This window comes from Drosophila nasuta, chromosome 3 (genome assembly GCF_023558535.2).
Source record: "Drosophila nasuta strain 15112-1781.00 chromosome 3, ASM2355853v1, whole genome shotgun sequence".
NCBI classification, from domain to species: domain Eukaryota; kingdom Metazoa; phylum Arthropoda; class Insecta; order Diptera; family Drosophilidae; genus Drosophila; species Drosophila nasuta.
Window position 1 is genome coordinate 43,603,840 of NC_083457.1, and position 19,784 is coordinate 43,623,623.

Genomic DNA, 19,784 nt, shown 5'->3' on the forward strand with positions numbered 1-19,784 from the left:
CTTATAGTGACAAATAAATTATGCAAGCTTTCACCTCAACATGTTCATAATTAAGAGCTTATTTTACCTGAGAAGCAGCTGCAGTAACACAAACAAAACTTAAATCAAAATTCTCAAACCAAATGTGTGATTTGTGTTGTGTCACACCCAAAGACCAAACCAAGGTGAATTACGCATAATGGCAAATAGAATGGAATAACAACTGCAAGCGATTTATGAAAGTGTCAAGTGGAATGCCAAACAAACAGTCGACATTGTGTTGGCCAATAACGTAATAAGTAAGCGCCAGTTGGCCAACTGAACGAGCGTAAAATTTGTGTTTATGAATGAAGTGTTAATAAAGCAAATAAATCGCTTCAAGAATTTTTTCGCCAGCTTAATTTGCCGCATCCATCAGCGGAAATACTTGTTAGCGTTTTCATCTTTTTATAAATCATTCAAATGTTGAGATATGATAAATGGCTAAAAATATATCTTGGATTTTTTTTGTACTTGCAGCACTTTAGCAATTTTCACAGCGATGTAAAAAGCTGACAACGAAGCAAAGGAAAACCAATTGAATCCCCACTAAAACCAGAACACTACAGTAGAAGCAGCAACAGCAGCAACCACAAGGAATCACATTAAGTGTGCAACATGAGCAGCAACCGCAGCCAAATGATGTTGAGCTGCCTAGTAATTACCTTAGGTTTATGTGAGTAAATTGCGCATACGCCGCGTATGGTGTGTGTGCCCTTTACTGCCGTTGACAGCTAATAATATCATCATCCTTCCATCCAGTGGCACACACATGCCAGGCACAGATGCATTTAAGCGGCGCCAGCGCTGGCGTCAGCTTCCCCAATGCCAATGGTGGCGCCCCCTCACCGCTGGCGGAGGGCGTGGCAAGGCCACGTCGCATGTATGCCATGTGCCCGCCACAATTTCAACGTGTGGGCTTCGATTGCTACTCGCTGGTGTCGCAGCGCAGCAGCTGGCTGGAGGCGCATTTCTTCTGCAAGGACAAGAACGCCAATCTGGCGGAGCCCACAAAGTATGCGGATCGCAAGCTGAGAACCTTCCTGGAACGCCAGGATTCGCTTGCGGGCGGTAAGTGAATGCATCAGCTTAAGAGTGAAAAGTTCAAAGAGAGCAACGAATTTAAGTGTGAAAGCAAAACCAAAATCATGATTCAATTATGAAAGGAATTACGAGATGTACAAATTTCAAGAGTTTTCAGGACTTAAAGTGAACAAAATTATAAAGAATTGACTTTAAAAATTGCTTAAAATTTGAATTTAAATTAAAAGAATAAGTCTCACCAAAAAAATGAATTATGAAAAGTTCCTTGAGACATAATTTACTACAGAATATGTAAAATAATTGAGACTGTTCCTTAAGTAAAACAAACATAAAGAAATATTCAGTTTCAGATATTTATTCTATATGAATCAAAAAGTAAGAAATTATATTTTCTACATTAAATAACAAAACTTCAAGATGTCTAACAAACTTTTTATTGTATTTAAATTTAAAATTTAAAAGTATTAATTGCTTGAAAAATTATAAGATTTTGAAGTTTCTGAAAAATAATTATTACAAGACAAAATAAATCATATAAAAGAGAATATTATTTTAGCAGAATAAACATAAAAAGTATTCTCTTTAGGAATATTTATTACAAATAAATCGGTTATCAGTTATCTAAACTTCAAGATATCTAATTATCTATTCATTGTGTAAAACTTAAAGCTTAAATTCGCAATCGATTTGAAATAAATAAAATAAAGTTGAGTATAACAATTTATTGATACAAATACGTAAACGTTTTCTCCCTCCAGAACATGACCCCATTTGGATTGGCGCAACCTACGACCATCACAACAAGTTCTGGCAATGGAGCGTTAGTAACCGCAACTTGACCTACAATGCATTCACGGAAATGGATCCTACGTACGTACATATATACAAAATTTATACAAAATTATTTCGCTTTGGGTTTTGGAAATTCTTCTTTAATATGAAAGCAACAATTTTAGCTATGTGCAACTTATCTCCAACAGCAAGTCATTGGACAATAGCTGCGCTGTCTACGACCCGGAAACAAAGTATCGCTGGTCGGCTCGCTCCTGTCCGGACAAGCTGCGTTTCATTTGCCAGCACAAGATGCCCAAAGTGAGTGCGGCGAATCGTGAGAAGATATACAATCGCTGGAACACAACCTATCCCGGTGCATTGGCCAATGAGGTTGTGCTGGAGGTTATCGATCGTCGCGGCTCGGATCGCAGGTATGAATAACAAAACTTAACAAGCAACTGACACACTCCAACTGCAAATGGATTTTAGAAATAATTAGTTGGGTATAGCAGAAGATGAATAAAAATATAGTACCTTATGCCTTAAGCATCAGTTGCCTGAGGCGTCTCCTCAGCTTCCTGTTTGGCAGCTTCCTGAATCGCTGCTTCTGAGACTTGCTTGACAGATTCCTGAGACGTCTCTTCAAGCACTTTCTTGACAGCTTCTTCTACCTCTTTCTTGGCATCTTGAACCGTTTCTTCAAGAGTTTGCTTAACAGTTTTTTCAGACGCTTCCTGTGCCTCTTTTTTAACTGCTTCCTGAGGCGTCTCTTCTGCCTCTTTCTTAGCAGCATCCTCAGCAGCCAGATACTCATCCCACTTGGACAGACGCTCCTGTGCCTCAGCAGCAGATTCATCAATTCTACAAAACAAAAAACAATGAGTTATGGTAATAATTCTTCTCGATGTTTACTTACTTGTATTTGGTTTTGCCATCCCAGTGATCAGCACTCAGTTGTCGCTGTCCAAAGTAGCGACCCTGCATCATTTGTATAACCATATCAGCTTCCTCTGGCGACGACATATTAATCTGTGCCACGCCCTCAGGATGTCGCTGCAAATAGTTGCATTCATTTTAAATAATTCTATTATTCAATTACTCGATTTCTACTCACATCATAGATGACTACTTTGCGCACCATGCCGCATTTGCCGCATTCTTCGCGCAGATTGTTTTGATACTCTAAGATGAGTTCTACTTCCCGCTCAAACAGCTCAGGCGTAAAGAGATTTTTAATAATTACAGTTTTCTCGTTCTTCGAGCGTTCGCCGCGCATTTTATCTGGACGCCAGTCAAATAATCTGCCAAAGAAGTTCGAGAAAATATTAATAATTTAAATAAATTTTTTTGGCTTTTAGCTACTCACTTTTCTTTAATTTTCTGCAACTTTTCCTTGTCCTTCTTCTTGCGCTTGGGCTTCAGAGCGGGATTGTATTCGCCACGCATTTGAAACTGTGCGCGCTGCACGCGTATCTTGTGTCCACGCAGCTCGTACTCATCGAGTATCTCCAGCGCCAGATTCACAGATTCCACCTAGAAGAGAAGAAAGCAGGGAAATTGTGTTAGCAACAGAGTTATGGCATTTGAATATTCAATTTAAAAAGTTGTAAATTGTTATTTTAGCCAAAGGATGCACACAAAAAGTGATATACACTAAAACTTTTCAAATTTCTATAATTCTACGCATTACATAAATAAATGAATAGTTGCCAATTTGGAAGATCTTGTTAAAATATTTGTCACATTTAAAGAAAGCAATATTTTTACATAAACTACAGAAAGCATCACTTCAGAGAGTAAATAGTGAGAAAAGAATTTTTTTGTATTCTTTTTTTTATTAATAATCTATCTATCTAAAGATAATAAGTAAATTCTATGTGAGAAAAGAATATTAAAGTTATTTTAGTTTGAGTTTAAAATTCCATTCTATAGTACAATAATGTAACCAATGTAGTTTTGGCCTTTAGGTTATGTGAAGCAAAATAGGTACATAAAACAAGAGTGCGAGATACGCGCATTTTCAATAAAAACCATATTTTAAAAATATACCGAAATTATAGAATAAATATACTAAAATATACAGAGAACATATCGCAAAAACTAAAATATAGCGGAGAAATGCCATAAAATACTAAACCATGTCTAAAATATACATTCGAGTACTAAAACACCCCGGACACATACCGTAAAAATGCTAAAAAAAAAAAATATATATATACCGAAAATATACCGCAAAAATACTGATATATTCCGAAGCTTTATAACAATCTTTTGATTTCTAAAGCATAATTATAAGCATTGAGAGGAAATTATTATAAGGATTTGCAATTAATGCCTCTGCTTCTCTTTTGGTAGATATCACCGCCGCGTCAAAGCCGAAGGCAGCGATGAGGAGATGACAATTCCCGCACGCAAGCGTCGTCCCGGCAATCGTCGCTTCCAACAACGCAATCGCCAGCAGCAGCAACAACAACAACAACAACAACAGCAACCATCGTACCACAACGATGTCAACTATCCGCAAAGACAGCAGCGACCACGCAAGCGTCCACGTGTGAGCACAACGCCAGCACCGGGAACGCTGATTAACAATGGAAACGATGTGCCATCGACTGCTGGACAACCGTCGCCAACTCCAACGAATCCACAGAAGATGACGGAGTACGATCGCAAGTTGCAGCGTCAGCGTGAGAAGGAGCGTCGCAGACAGCAGAAGAGAGCCGAACGTCAGCAGCGCATGCGTCAGGAACGTCGCGAACGTCGTCGCAAGCAGCAGGAGGAGCAAAGCAGACGCAAGCAGCTAGAAGAACAACAGCGCCAGCAGCAACAGCAACAGCAGCAGCAACAACACGTGGATACACCGCAACAACATGAGCCACAAAGCGAACCCGAAGCGCTGCGTCAGCGTGCCATCGAGGAGCAGCAGCGACAAGATCGTGAGCAACGTGAACAGCGTGAGCGTCTGGAGAAGCAGCAGAAGCAACAGCTGAAGGAGCAGCGACAACGTGAGCTGCAGCAACTGCAGCAGCAGCACGACGAAGCGACACGCCAACGCATCGCCGACGACGAAGCGCTGCGGCTGCGTCAGGAGCGTCTGCAGAAGCAACGTGAACGCGAGGAGGAGGAACGTCTGGCCCGGGAGGAACAACAGCGCAAACAGCAGGCGGCGCAGGAAGCGGCAAGTCTAGAGTACTCGAAGCAACGTCTCGCCGAGGAGCAGCGTTTGCGCGAAGAGTACGAGGAGCGACTGAAGCAGGCCAAGACCGAACAGATGCGCAAGCTGCAAGAGGCACACGAGGCCAAGCGCCGCGAACAACTGGAAATACAACAGCAGCTGGAGGAGCAAGAGCGTCAGCGTCAAGAGCAAATCAAGCGCGAACAGGAGGAGGAGGAGAAGCGCCAGGAACTGAAGCGTCTGGAGGAGACGCGTCTTTTCGAGCAGCGTGAATTGGCGCGCCTCCACGAGGAGAACGCTCGCCGCAAGGAGCTGCAGCGTCAACGCGAGGCGGAGATCGAGCAGCGTAAGGCCGAGGAGCGCAAACTGGCCGAGGAGGAAGAGCGACTGAAGCAGGAGCTGCGCGAGGAGGAGAAGGCGCGTAGTCGCCAGCTGGAGGAGGACATGAAACGTGCCGAGGAGGAGCGCAAGCAGCGCGAAGAGGCCGAGAAAGCAGCGGCTGCTGCGAAGGCCAAAGAGCAGAAAGAAAAGTTCGAGGAGGCCAACAAGATTGAGAACGCTAAGGTGGCCGACAAGCTGCTGGACAAGCGTCGGCAATACGCTTCGCGCATAGCGAAGCTGAGTCCCGAGGATCAGGAGCGTTTCGCTGAGATGCGCAAGATGCGCAAACAGATGAAGGAGAAGCAGCTCAAGCAGCAGCAGCAGAAGAAACTCAAGCGGATAGAGGAGGCCATCAGGCTGAACAACCTGCAGTAAACACACTGAGCCATTAAACACACTAACAAACTAAAGAAAACTACAAAAAAAAAAAATCTAAAAAAAAAATACAAAAACGAAAACATATCGTCTACATTTTTGGGAGTCATTTCTTTTTTTCTCTATGTTATCTTTTGTTTTATGCTTTCGAAGAAAAACAAAACAAAACAACACGCAAAAGTATTATTTACAATAATAATAGAAGAAGAAAAAAACAACCTATAACGAACATCTTAAACATCGTGCACATTTTTTGCGAAAATATTCCGCAGATATTTTCCAACGAAAAATTGAAAGAGTTCCAACTCGCTCCACACACAATGTACAGCTAAACTATATAAAATACAAAAAAGAAAACTAACTAAATATATAATAAAAAATATACATTAAAAAGAAAACTAGATGGCCTAGCAAATAGACCCAAAATGTTTCCTTAATCACCAAAATAGCAATTAGCGCAAAGCATTTCAAATAAATACAAATAATAATATTATACACACACATTTTTTAACAATTAATATGCACAAAATGCAACACCGAGAAACAAAATAAAAGTTTACTACATTTAATGAACACTCCCCCCTCTCTCCTGCTTTCCCCTCCACTCTCCTCTAAAAAAAGGATTCTTCTATCGGCCAAGAAGCAATAAGTTTTAAGATAATAATTATAATACTATGAAAACCTTTTTATAACAAAACAAAAAAAATACTTTAACTATACGCCTAAAAGAAGAGATGATTAATGCAAAAGGCTAAGCGAAACTATTGTACTAACTAATTAGGTTATATATATTTTATATTTTTAATAATTATTGTATGTTTAAATGTGTAAATTTATTGTATTTTTTAATATGTACCTCAAATGCAAAAACAAATACAAAACAAAAAACCAAGCAACATTAAGCGAAAAAATCATGATTATTTCAATCTTCAACTGTAATTTTGTGTTAAATAATAAATAAAATTTACAACAAAACAAACGATGATGAACAAAACTCATTGATATGAAAAAGCAATTTTTTGTAGCCAAGTAAATGCATTTTAAAAAACAATTACTAAGTAAACAACAAACTAACCAATTTTAAAATATATACATATATCATTATTATTATTATATATTATTAAATAAACACAGAGGATCCATAATAGTCAGCAGTACTAAGGTGAATATTTATCATTATGAACGCAAAGAAAATACAACACAAAAAAAACTTATTGATAAATACACAAGTAATGAAAAGCAACAAAAAAAATATCTATAATAAAAATGCAAGCCGATTTAATTTAGATAAAACAAACAAATAAAGTTTTAAACAAAACACTGAGAAAAAACCACAAAATAAGAAGAAAGCGTTTTTTTTTGTTGGTTTTATAATTGGAGGATTTTTAAAGCGGAAAATAATTTCAAAGGCACGTAAGAGACTTCAACTAATTTGTATGTTAAAAAAACCGGAATATTCTTCGAAAACATTAAGAAAAGTTTCCACAAATTGTGCATCTAATGAAAATGTTCTATAGTATTGTACAATTCGGGTAAGTATTGTGATAATGATAAAAAAAAACAGTTTTGAACGAAATAGTGAAAAGGACAAAAATTAAACAAAAAAAAAAACATCTTTTATCAAATTGGAAACAAAAACAAAATTACGGCAATAATAAAACCTTTTAGATTGAGGAAAGAATTTTTCAAATGGAAAATAATTAATGGACTATTTTTTATCGACTTTAAAGCACAAATATTATTCAAGTAAATAAATTAAATAATGACGAGATATCGCAAATTGTGCATTAAATGGAAATGTTCTTTAGTATTCTATTTGGCAAAGATCGAAACACTCAAAGAGACAGAAATAAAACCAATTGAGATCGGAACCGCGAAAGGAACAGAAATAAAACCAAATGAGAATACCAACAAAGAATTAAAATATCAAATTGAAATATTTACATCACAAATTTGAGGATTAGCTACTCTTATTATGCATTATAAAACAGATTACGATAATAACTATGGAAGCAACAACTCACTTTGATATAATCACACAGTCCATCTCCCTTGATTTGTCCATCCGCTTCGGTATACAACTTCAGTTTGTACTTTTGTGTCTGAGGATCACGCATCACCATGCCGCACTTGCTCATTAACTCTGCAAACTCCTCCATGTTAATGTCCAAAGGCAAATTGGAGACATAGACTTTGGTGTTCTGCGATGGATCCATCTCAAACCATTCTTAAAGGAACAAAGTAAATTAATAAGTAAATGAAGGTAAAACTTAAAAATAAATTCAACTCACTTGGCGGCTCTTGAGCCTTTCGCTTGCCAGTTGCTGCAGCTGGAACTCCATCTTTGCCAGTTCCAACTGGCGCATTCATTGCAGCCTGAGCTTCGGCTGTCATGCGCTGCAGTTGCTCCTCCTTGCGCTTGGCCTCGGCTGCCTCACGTTCCGCCTTCTCACGCTCTCCCGCGCTGGTGTTGTCAATGAAGCCATAGTTCATTTGATAGCGCGCCATAAAATCATCGTCGATCTTGGGAAACCACGCAGATTTGCCGGCATCCCAAAAGTATACCGCGCCATCCTTATCTGTATACGTGCGATCGCCATTCTCATCAACACCATAGACAACTTCAGACTTTGCCTGCTGCTCTTCTGTCTTCTTCGGCAACCACTTTTGCTGCTGCTCATCCCATTTATAGTGCTCCGTTTCGGTGGCATTTCCAGCAGATTGCTTTGGCAGCCACTGCTGCGTATCGTGACACCATTTGTAATGTTCGTTCTCATAGAGATTTCCCGCCGTTGCCGCCTCACTCTCACTCAAAGGTTTCCAATCATTTTTCTCATCGCACCATTTGTACTTTTGCTTTGTGCTGGGATCCGTGTAGATGGCGCCACCATCGGCCGCATAGCTAACGTGCTCCTCGAAAGCCTTGAAATCCTGCTGTGTGGCATCAGCAGCTTTGTTATGTGCGACGGCATCCTCCAATTTTTCAGTTTCATTTGCCGCTTCCTTTGCTTCGATTTTTTCACTTTCGCTTTCCGACGATGGAGAGGGATTCTTATCCTTGGACTTTTCCTCGGAAACAGAAGTTTCACTTTCACCAGCTACTTTCTCTTCTTCCTTGGCTTTGCTATCGTCGCTCATTGTGTATGCTTTCTGTAATTATACGGCGTGGTGGCTTTTGTGGCCAACGCACAAAAGTAGACTACACTTTTAGTTTGGTGTTGCTAATTTCCAGCTAATTTCATATTTTGCCAGAATTTCCTGCCCACACACAGTACACACACGCAATTTAAGCATGAAGAAATGGTCAAAATAAATTGGAAAAACGTGCTCATGACGTTGACATTGTGTAGAGCTTCGCATAGAGAAGGGAAAATGGTGGAAAACTAACCAAAATACAGTCAACATTTTTGCACCTTTTTTTGTGTGCCTTTGATTACCATCATTCTTTCTTTTCTGGACTGTGTGTGTGGGTCAAGCTGAGGGTTAACCGATAAAATGCAAACGAAATGAAAAGCGCACGAAACTCCCAAAAGCCAGCAAAACAAGCAAGCGAAAAAAAAGGCCAACAAATCCCATTTTTATGGGTCGGAGAAACAACGCGGCCGAAACAACAAAGCGACAAACGCAGCAAAGCGGAACTAAAAGATACTCCTTAAGCGGCTTTGCCTCAGAAAACGCAAATTGTATAGAATACCCTGTAAATATAATGACTACAATAAGGGAATTACAAAGTTGGCAAAGTCTTAGTAAGAGAAAGTACTAAGAATGTTTTGAAAAGTACACTTTAAAATACCATCTAGAAGTCAGTATTGAAGCGAGTTCTTTTCTAATATTAATGAACAGTTAATACTCCCTCTCAACTACTCTAATCTTACAGGGTATCGCAACAACTTGATAGCTGCTGAAGGTCAGGCAAACAATTCTATTTATTTTTCGGGGTCTGGCACTCTGGCTTAACTTACGCCCCAGGAGCCGTTTTCATTTGCCACCTTTAAATCGATTGCTTTGAACCCGCGACAAACGCAAGTTCAATCAACCGGCCAAAAGCCGCAGTTGGCGACAACTTAACTTGACCTAAGACTAAACAGTTTTCTCCAAAAACCGTATATATATATTTGTTCGATTGATTTGTCAACTCAATTGGTATTACGACAAATCTTGAGAGTTGCGACAGCTGTTCACGTGCTTTGGGACGCTTTCTACGTCAGCGACTACTGAAGACACTCAATAGAGTTCAATGTACGGCATGTTAATTATAATATTTTGATACCTGCATTTCCCTATTTATTATACTGTGACGGTATGAGATATTTTGGTATATACTACAGTATTTGGTACATACAGTACACAGTAAAAAAAACGAGATGGGTTGGCTAGAGTTCAATCAACTAGGCGAACAAACAAGATGATGGGACACTTTTTTAGGTTCACACAATAAATCAAATGTCATTCTTCATTAGAGAAACAGAAAGAGTAAAGTATTCAATATATTTTCAGAGATATCTACGTGAATATTCTTAATTACATTCTTATTTTTCGTTATAGTATATGAGTGAGTGTAGTATATTTTCAAAGATATATAAATATCATTAAGTGAAAACTATAAAATTGCGTTCTTTTTAATTAATTATTAGTTGACACTTTTCTTCATTATAGTAAATGAAAGAATATAGTATTTAGTATATTTTCAGAGATATTTGTATAAATATTCTTTATATACTATATGAGAGAATATTTATTATACTAAATGAGAGAATACAGTATTTCGTACATATTAAGACATATCTTTATAAATATTCGTAGTTATGGAATTCACGTAATGCGTTCTTTTTAATAAAGTTGAAGTTAACACTTTAAGAACATATAAATCGAAGATATTTCTCATCGTTAACTCTTATTAATTTATTCGAAAATAAGCTTAGAAAGGAAAAGATCTAGGCCACAAACAAGCCTCTAAGCCTAATAGGAGAATATCGAATATTTCTATTTATAAAAGGCTCATCGAATATCGCTTTAAAAGTGTGTTGCACATTTCAGCACTAACCTGTAATGCCTTAATACCATTCTCGACCTCTGAGAGCGAGTTCAACGTAACCCGCGAGTAAGTTTTGTGCAAATTTGCATTCACATAAGATTTGCACTGTTCTTTGTTTTCTTTTTTTTTGTCGAGGGTGCTGCCTTTGGGAACTGCAGTAACTGGCACATTGTCCGACCGTCGACAGTCGGCACACATATCGAATACTGGTGGCATGCAACAGCAATAGCAACAACAATAGCAGCAACAACAACAGTGTAAAGTGGTAGGCAGTCAGAGCCATTAAACTGACACCACCTTCGACTCTGGCCATGGCTGCAGTCAGTTGGTTGCAAGTCGCAAGTGGAAAGTTGCAGAGAGGTTAACACACAAAGTCGTTGGACGACACTCATAAATTACACAGACAGGCGAGCATTCGTTATGGACTCGAGTATTCATACTCGAGCACTCGTTGTATTCACTATATGCACATTTGTGAGTAGCCTGCGCCTTCGTGTTCTCAACGCAACTCAACTCAACTCAAATGTGGGCGCAGCAGTCATATGATATAGTTCAGGTTTTCCCCATTGGCATATAGATCATAAATACAGCTCAAGAGATAAGCATGTTTGCAGATGATTTTACAACGAATAACATATATGGGTATGAATATGCACAAAATGTAAGTAAAAATTGTGTTTAAAAATATGAAAGTTATATATAAAGACTCTCGCTGGAGATTAATGCATTAAATTCTTAAAAGCAAGTCGATACATTATTTGTATTGCACTATAATCAAAACCATAGTTAAGAATAAATAGAACTCCTCTTCATTTCCTATTTTTAGAGCCCAGGCAAGAAATGTGCTTGCTTTAAGACGAATTTTATGAGCAAGAATATGAACAAAGTTTAAAAGATCTTGTAACATTATTTAGTTTAAAAAAAATAATGTTAAATTACAACTATGTAGCCAGAGATTTGGGAATCATCTTCATAAAAACGAATTCTATCTATCGTTGCAATGAAGTAAAATCAAGAAACTTTGTATAAAGCAGAAATTATTGTTTTGGCTGAGCACGTAGTATAGAAGTTGTATTAAAACTACATAATAATAATTATAATAATTTTCGTCAGCTTTGCAAACTTAAAGCCCATTTTAAATAGGTTTTAAATGATCTACAATAATTTTTTTTATAGACTAACCAAGTTTGAAATATTAGTCCATTTTATTACATTTTGCGCATTTTGATTCGCATTCGAACTCAATAAAATGTATCACAAATGTAATATGTTAAATTTTAAATGATATTGTTTTTGGTATTAAGTTCAATTCATACTAAGCTAGATTAAAATGTAATCTTCATAAATCAGTTAAACTTATAATTCTAGAAAAGTAATTTAATCTTCAAACGAATATAAGAAGTTCACATTTGTTAAACAAAGAACAAGTTAAACTTAGTATAAAATATAACTGGTTGGACTAGATTTCAAAGCACTCAATTGATTTGACTTTTGTCTTGAAATTAGATTAATCTTTTATTGAAACAAGTTTTTAATTCACCAATTCAAATACGCAAAATATATTAAAATATAAATTTAAAGTTATAAATTAAGCAATTTGACTACTCGAAATTTACTTTGAAGCATATTTAAACACTAATTAAAAATCAATCGTATCAAAATTGGGTCAAACTATAACAAATACTTTTGTATAAAGGCTAAACTTTCGCTGATTCATTCACTAGTCACCTTAAGTTTAAATTCTTAAAGCACTTGAATGGAATTTCCTAATAAATTATTAACTATATACTTAACATATTTACTTTTCCGATTGTGGAAACTCAACTGGTCATCACAGGTGCTTCTCGCGGTAATCAGACAGAAAAAAGTGGCGCAAAAGTAATAATAATATAATTGCATAAGAATTGAATGGAATTTTCTCAAGATGGCGCAAGAAATCAATTAATTGACGCAAATTGTCTGCGAAAAAATGCAAGTGTGAGTTTAGCTAAAGCTGCCTAAAGCCAGCAGCAGTTGTGGAATTAATCATTTTACGAGGCGCCATAAAAAAAACCGGGTGGCAATCGCCTCGTTTTTGGGCCAGTCTGCATACAAAGTAAAACGAATTAATTAAGTTTTAGTGCAGAAATCTGCGAAGTAACGAAATTGCAGAGCTAGTTATGCAAATGTCAACAGGTCAAGGGGCGTGATACGCCCACTGCCTGCCACTCCACTCCCCCATCATTCCGTCAGTCAGTCACTCAGTCAGCAGTTGAACATATTTCATTTTATTTTTAACATTCGAGCTGAAGATTTGCGCGCATTACACTACACACAAAATGCCATTAATACCGACCAAGTTTGAGGCCATAACCCAAAAAAAAGTAAGAAAGCTACAGTCGAGTGTGCTCGACTGGAAGATACCCGCTATCCATTTTTAATTAAACTATATTCTAAAATATAATAATATACCTATAAAATACTAAAAATCTCAAATGCTATATTTGGTATATTTGTATATTGTATTCAAAATATACCATTGTGTGCCAAATATACTGTAATATACCCGATATCCATTTTCAATTAAACCACATTCTAAAAGTAATCCAAATTAATATACCTAAAAAATACTAATAATATCAAATGATATATTTGGTATATTTATATAGTACTACATTCAAAATATACCATAGAGTACAAAATATACTGTGAAATACACGCTACCTATTTCAATGAACTATTCCATAAATAATCCAAATTAATATACCGAAAAAATACTGAAATTTATACAAGACTATTTGGTATATCGATATAGGATTACATTCATAGAGAAGAAAATATACTATAGCGTCAAAAATATACCAGATTGTCAACCAAAGCAGAAATAACAATAGTGGAGATGCCTCCTTCGGCTTCTTACATACCCGTTATAATACCTTCTACCCTACGGTTAGCGGGTATAAAAACACCTTAGCGGGGTGTAAAAGAAGTATTCGAATAACTTAACTAAAACTGTCTGGGGTGTAGTGTAGTGACTCACTAGTGTATCGAGGCCAAAAGTGGCGACCAGGCGCACAGCACATGAACACATTTTCATAGCATATTTATGGGGGCAACGAAAGTCGAGTCAGTCAGCGAGTCGCTTAGCCAAAAGGGGAAAAGTTGAACCAGTATATATATGTATAAATGTATAAATGTGTATGTATTGGTATGTGAGTCCTGTTGGCTAGTTGCTAGCACTATTAGCCGGACTAACTGGCTAGCTTGACCAGTACGAGACGAAACGTTCAACTGACCGCAAGTGCAACACGGATTGCAAAAGTGTTTTTCTGTGGCCCGGCTGCCCTCGGGTGAAATTCTTTCAGTTTCGAGCACGCAATTATCCAAATGCCATTGTTGTGTCTAAGTTGTTGTTGCTGGTGTGGTGATAAAAATTTTAAATGAGCTTTTGCAGCCGGCAAAAAAAAAAAACTATGCAAATCGATAGAAAGAAAAACTACACCAAATAAATAGTGCAAAATAAACAAAAAGAAATACAAACTCTTCTTCAATATATACATATCGGTGTATATAGAGATATGGATATACCGAGCAGCGGCGCTATATTTACGCTGGGCAAGTCCCATTTGGCGGAGAATACACAAAGCTATTTCTACATCAAGAACGATCCGGTCAAACGTTTGATATCCGGTCCGCATCAGAGTGCGGTTATATGCGGTAAATGGCCAAGACACAATTGACCCTATTACGACCCAAAAGCAGTTAACCGGACTGTCCGCCTGTCTATCCATCAACAACACACACACAAACAGAGAGAGAGAGAGAGAGACAGAGGGAGAGAAAGAGACTTTCCTTTGTGGTCAAATCGTCGTCGTCGTTGCCTTGCCCCTTGTCTTTTGCGGTGTCTGTGGCACCTTTGAGTCGAGTCGCGTTGGGAATGTTGCATGTTAGCTGCAATTTGCTTTAAATAATAATCACACACAGCGCACTTTCACTTTTACGAACTCAAGACGGCAACACGATCCTTAAGCTGGCCATTCAATTAGCCAATATTACATAATCCACTTTAAATCACAGCAAAAATTGGCTTTCAAATGCGAGTACAACAAAAAATATCAAAATAGAAATAGAACCCAATAGCAATATAGAAGGCGCCTAATGAGGTCAGCTAAGCCAGACGGAAGCGAAGGGAATTGGCGGGGGAGGGTGTTACCAAAATATGGGACACACTCACGAAGCGATTGTAAAGGAAATCAAGTATACGTCAAGTAAACCAAAACTAAAACCCAAAAGAACCGAACCGAACTAAACTGAACTGAAGTCAACTGAAACCGAAGCGCGTTCGTAATTGAAACGTAAAGCGGGTCAACTGTCGCTTTTGACGGCTGTTTGGAACAGTTAGTACAAATTCGGGGATTGGCAGTAGCTCACACACTAACACACGCTCACGCACAATCAATAAAAGTCACAAGTTGAAGCAACAATAAAATTGGTTAAAGTTTTATGTCCAACAAATGTTCTTATCAATTTCAGAATCAGGACGTCTTTTTGTTTGGGGCGAGAATCACTATGGCCAACTCGGAATTGGCGGCCACAGCAACAAAGCCAACAACAACAACAACAACAACAATGGAGATATTGTTAGCAAACCAACTTGCGTTAAATCGCTTAAAACTCTCGGATTGAAGATAAACGATACCGCCTTTGGCAGCAATTGGGCGGTGATAATGACACGTGAGTAGCTAAAAGAGATATGAAAAGGGAAGTAACGGAAGAGCAGAGATGTGAAGAGATAAAAGGACATAAAATAAAATATGTAAAATGCTTAAGAAAAATGAATCACAGACAATGACAACTGAGGAACAAAATAACAAATAAGTTTTTAAAAAAAAGTTCAAATTGAAAGAGAAAATCAAAGAAGATTAATAGAAAAATAGTAAAAAGAATTGAATGTTAAAAACATGAACATTCAAGCAAAAACAGCAACAAAAAAAGAAACACAATGAAAACTTGATTTTCATTTTCCTTCGTTGTGAAAATATTGCCCCCTTGGAAACGAAATTAGGAAGTTTATATTTAAGTGAAGAAAGAGAATAGTAGAAAAAATTGGTCAACATTAAAAGTAAAAATTAATGATGCACAGCAAAAAACGAAACAATAAAATGTTTATAGTACGATGATAAATTAAAAAATAGATTAGAAAATACACAATAAATAAAAATAGAGCCGAATAAATGGATAAAAATTCAGAAAAAGAGTGCAAACAAAAAAGTATGTTAGAAGCGCAAAGTACACAAAATTTATAAGAAAGAAATATGAGGCATAATAAAGTATAGCAAGATATTAATATAATAGAAGTTAAAAAACGATATAAATTTAAAAGCGAAGGCTTGTATTCATTTAAATAAAATAGAGAACTGGCAGAATAAACTAAAAATAGGGAAAAGCATGAGTTCGCGTAAATTGGATATAATAATTCATCCGGATATTTCTGCACACAAAAGAAATTAAATTTAAAAAAAGGAACTATAAGTGAGTCTTTAGTAAAATAGTATACGTGGAAATAATCCAGAGGACTTTAATTGATATTGTTTCTTTGACTTCATTTCAGTAGTCAAAGAAACAATATCTAATAACACAATCTGAACATGCACTATAATAGGATATATTCTCCAACAAGATCCTGATTTATTCCCTTTCCTGTTCAGTCTCCAATGAAGTGTTCTTTACGGGTCGCAACATCTTTCCCATGGACACGCATGTGGCTCAGCACTTTATCGATGCCATCGTTGAGGAGCAGCCTTGTGCAATCATACGCAAACCATTTCGCCTCGAAGAGTTCGACGATTATCTATCGAAGAACGAGGAGACGGACAACTTTATAGCTATCCAGGCGGGCAACGAACACTTTGTGGTGCTGACCAGTGAGTAACCAAATTACACACTCAAATCTCCATGTCTAATTCCTCTCTTCAATTATTTATAGCCAAAGGTCGCCTTATTGGCTGTGGCTCGAATGCACAACAGCAGCTAGGAGATCTCGAGGCGGACTATGATGGACATCCCGTGGAGATTTGTCTGGATGCTGCAGTGCAGCAATTTGCCTGCGGCCCCGAATCCACCTTAGTGTTAACAGCCACTGGGAATCTATTTCTAACCGGACGTCTCAACGAATTCGTTTTTCCCAAATTCACGGAGCTGCAAAAGAATTTGGCGCAGCAGGAACGCATCATTTTTATGCACATCTCGAAGGCCAGCGAGATCTTCATCGTGACCAATGTGGGCAGCATTTATCGCAGCTTCGAGTCGATGCGCAACAAGAGTTTGGTCTTTCAGCGTTTCTACGATTACGACAGCGAGGAAAATGGTCCCATTTGGAAGCTACTCAAAGGATTTTCCTTCTACGCAGTGTTGAGTAAGGCGAATAAATTCTTTACCACCTTCTCGGAGAGTGGACACCATCTGAAGACCTTTCGTGAGATCTCCAAATTCAAGAATCTGCGACTACTCGACATTGCTGTTGGAGATCAGCACATTTTGGTGCAGGGTTTGCCCCGATCCTCGACGGTGTCGGCTTCAACGGGTGCAGCTGCTGCCGAGGCTCACAGCTACATGAGTCGCAGCTTTGTGCTGCAGCCCAAGGAGCAGCTCAATGGCAACGCGGAGCAGCGCAACACCAGCGGCAGAAGTTTGACCAAGCAAAAGGCGTTGGAAACTGAATCGGAAATGGATACGGGACAAGGAGTAGGCGGTAGTGCATTGGGCGCTAGTGTAGCAGCCATGGCAACGGGAGTGGCCACTTTGGAGGTAGTGAAGCATTTGAGCAAGGAGGAGGCGAAGGCAGAAACTGCGGACATTGCGGAGCAGGCTGCGGAAAAGGCAATTGAGATCAATGGCAACGTGGCAGAGGCGTCTAAAGAGGCAGAGATCAATGGCAATGTGATGGATGAGGCAAAGGCAGAAGAGCAGCATATGGAAGCAGCCAAGGAAGAGCCGAAAGAAACAAGTGAGGAACAAATAGGTACAGCAAAAGATGAGCAAGTAGAGGCATCAAAGGAGGATCAGATACAAGCAGTAAAGGAGGAGCAGGTGGAGACAGCGAAACCAGAGCAAGCAGCATCCCAAGTAGAAGCAGTCACAAGCACAGAAAGTCCCCAAAAAGAAGAAGCGAAGGAAGCGGATAAAGAGGACAACTTGGAGCAACAGCAGCCGGAGCCAACGGCGCCTTTGGAAAGTCCACTAAAAGAAGTCGCCACCAGCGTCGCAACAATGGAATCGATAGCCAAGCTACCAACGCCGCCAGCCGAGTCGCCTTCTCCACAGAAATCCATTGCATCCCTGAGCAAGGAACAGGTATCAATGCCTAACAGTAACAGCAGCAGCCAAGAGAAGGAGGAGCACAAGCTGCGCCCTCGTACACCGTATCCCGACAGCAGCGATGCAGCGAGCACGCCACAAACCATCAAGAAGACGCCGCAACGCAACTTCTCCTATGAGGCGGCGATGGCGCACGATGAGCTCGAGAAAACCTCGCCGGAATTAGTCGATAGCTTGGATACAGTGGTGGAGCAACCTTTGGCCGAAAGTCTACAGCATGCACACATCAAGATCTCTACGCCTACGCCACCCACCGAGGAGGATGAGCAGCTGGCGGTGGAGATAACAACCACCGAAGATGCCGAGGACAGCAGCAAAGTGGTCAACGAAATAAGATTCATCAACAATGGCGTCGATGTGACGGCAAATGTTGCCGAGCAGATGCCAGACACTCCGCTAGGTGACTCCCTGGAAGAACTGGAGGAATCAGAGAGCGAGCAGCTGGTGGAGAAAATGGACAAAGCCAACGAAAGCGTTGGCAGTGCCATTGAAACCAAGCTACTGGAAACACGCGATGCCATGCGCAAAGCTGTAGGAGCTGCTGGTGAGCGTATGACGACGGGAGCACGCGATGCCGTCGCTGCAGCCAGCAATGGAGCTCGCGATGCCGTCGCTGCAGCCAGCAATGGAGCACAGCGAATGGCGGATGGCGCCAGAGATGCAGTTGATGCGGCTGGCAAAAGAGCGCAGCTTATGGCCAGCGATGCTCGGCAATCCATGGAGCAGGCGGGCAGCAATGCAGCTAAGGCGGCTGCCAACACCAAGGAATCCATGGGCCGCGCCATGGACTCGATGACCAATAAGATATCGCATGAAGTTCAAGGCGCCAAGGAGAACATTTCATCGTTGTTTCAAATAAAGGCAGCCAAGGAGATGCATACGCCCACCACGACGCCTAATGAGGAGCCGAGACCCAGCAGCAGCTCCGTGGAGGAGGAGGATGAACGCACGACGGCTTCAGTGAACTCCAATCACCATTCCGCCAGCAATAATGGCAACAATGGTATTAACGAATTCGAGACCCAGGCTGAGGATCAATTCGATGCGGTCGTGGAGCGTGGCAAGAAGGCCATGCAGGAGGAGCTGCGTGCCTTGGAGGAGCAACGTTCCAATTCCCATATCAATCTCAGCAACAGCAAGAAATCCGAGGAACGTCGACAGAGCAGGGACAGCAAGGGATTCGTGCAGCAGTTCTTGGATGGCATGCGACTCTCATGTCGCAACGAGAAGGCCGTGCAAATTGAAGGTTAGTATAAGCGATAAACAAATCATTTTATTAACTCACCTGTAAACGTTTGTTTTGTTTTTGCCGGCAGATGAAGCGCCGTCGCAGTCGCAGTCGACGTCACAGCCGCCGCCACACTACAGCAGCAACAACAAAGTCAACAGCGAGCTAAGCCTGCAGAATGGCCAAAATGCTGGTACTGCTGCTAACGCACAGCAGTCGTCGCGCGTCTGCACTATTTTATAAAAAACACACACTCTAATTTAAAAGTCAGCAGAGCAGCACTTTTGTAAACAAAATTGCATTTGATTCAAACAAATAAAAACATGCAGTTTCAATTTCGCATTGCAAATGCTGGTTTTACTCCAACGTCTATCGATATTTAATTGCCAGTATCGATT

The 19,784-nt window shown here is 39.5% G+C and overlaps 3 protein-coding genes across 5 annotated transcripts in view; 2 read left to right on the forward strand and 1 right to left on the reverse strand.

The window, feature by feature from the left end:
* Window positions 1–7,097, forward strand: part of LOC132791642 (trichohyalin) — a 69,070-nt gene extending 61,973 nt beyond the window's left edge. Inside the window, exons 3-7 of one of the 2 annotated variants that reach the window (XM_060800653.1) lie at window positions 499–694; window positions 781–1,089; window positions 1,821–1,932; window positions 2,019–2,267; window positions 4,192–7,097. In XM_060800653.1, the coding sequence (XP_060656636.1) occupies window positions 637–694; window positions 781–1,089; window positions 1,821–1,932; window positions 2,019–2,267; window positions 4,192–5,767 (2,304 nt within the window). In that variant the 5' untranslated portion in view covers window positions 499–636 and the 3' untranslated portion in view covers window positions 5,768–7,097. The remainder of the gene's footprint in view (window positions 1–498; window positions 695–780; window positions 1,090–1,820; window positions 1,933–2,018; window positions 2,268–4,191) is intronic. The other variant, XM_060800654.1, reaches the window with a different exon arrangement.
* Window positions 2,180–19,586, reverse strand: LOC132791644 (HIV Tat-specific factor 1 homolog). Of its 2 annotated transcripts, none has more exons than XM_060800655.1 (8): window positions 19,444–19,586; window positions 8,059–8,939; window positions 7,792–7,994; window positions 3,203–3,369; window positions 2,951–3,137; window positions 2,753–2,889; window positions 2,371–2,697; window positions 2,180–2,308 (listed from the first exon to the last, which is right to left on the reverse strand). In XM_060800655.1, exons 2-7 carry the CDS (start codon window positions 8,903–8,905, stop codon window positions 2,379–2,381), a joined length of 1,860 nt encoding a protein of 619 aa, XP_060656638.1. In that variant the 5' UTR covers window positions 8,906–8,939; window positions 19,444–19,586; the 3' UTR covers window positions 2,180–2,308; window positions 2,371–2,378. The 2 variants fall into 2 exon arrangements, with proteins under 2 accessions (XP_060656638.1, XP_060656639.1); XM_060800656.1 differs by having other exon boundaries at window positions 8,059–8,917; window positions 19,444–19,564.
* Window positions 14,105–19,629, forward strand: LOC132791641 (X-linked retinitis pigmentosa GTPase regulator). Its single transcript, XM_060800652.1, has 5 exons — window positions 14,105–14,498; window positions 15,315–15,515; window positions 16,490–16,705; window positions 16,768–19,404; window positions 19,475–19,629. Exons 1-5 carry the CDS (start codon window positions 14,360–14,362, stop codon window positions 19,627–19,629), a joined length of 3,348 nt encoding a protein of 1,115 aa, XP_060656635.1. The 5' UTR covers window positions 14,105–14,359.
* The last annotated feature ends 155 nt before the right edge of the window (window positions 19,630–19,784 follow it).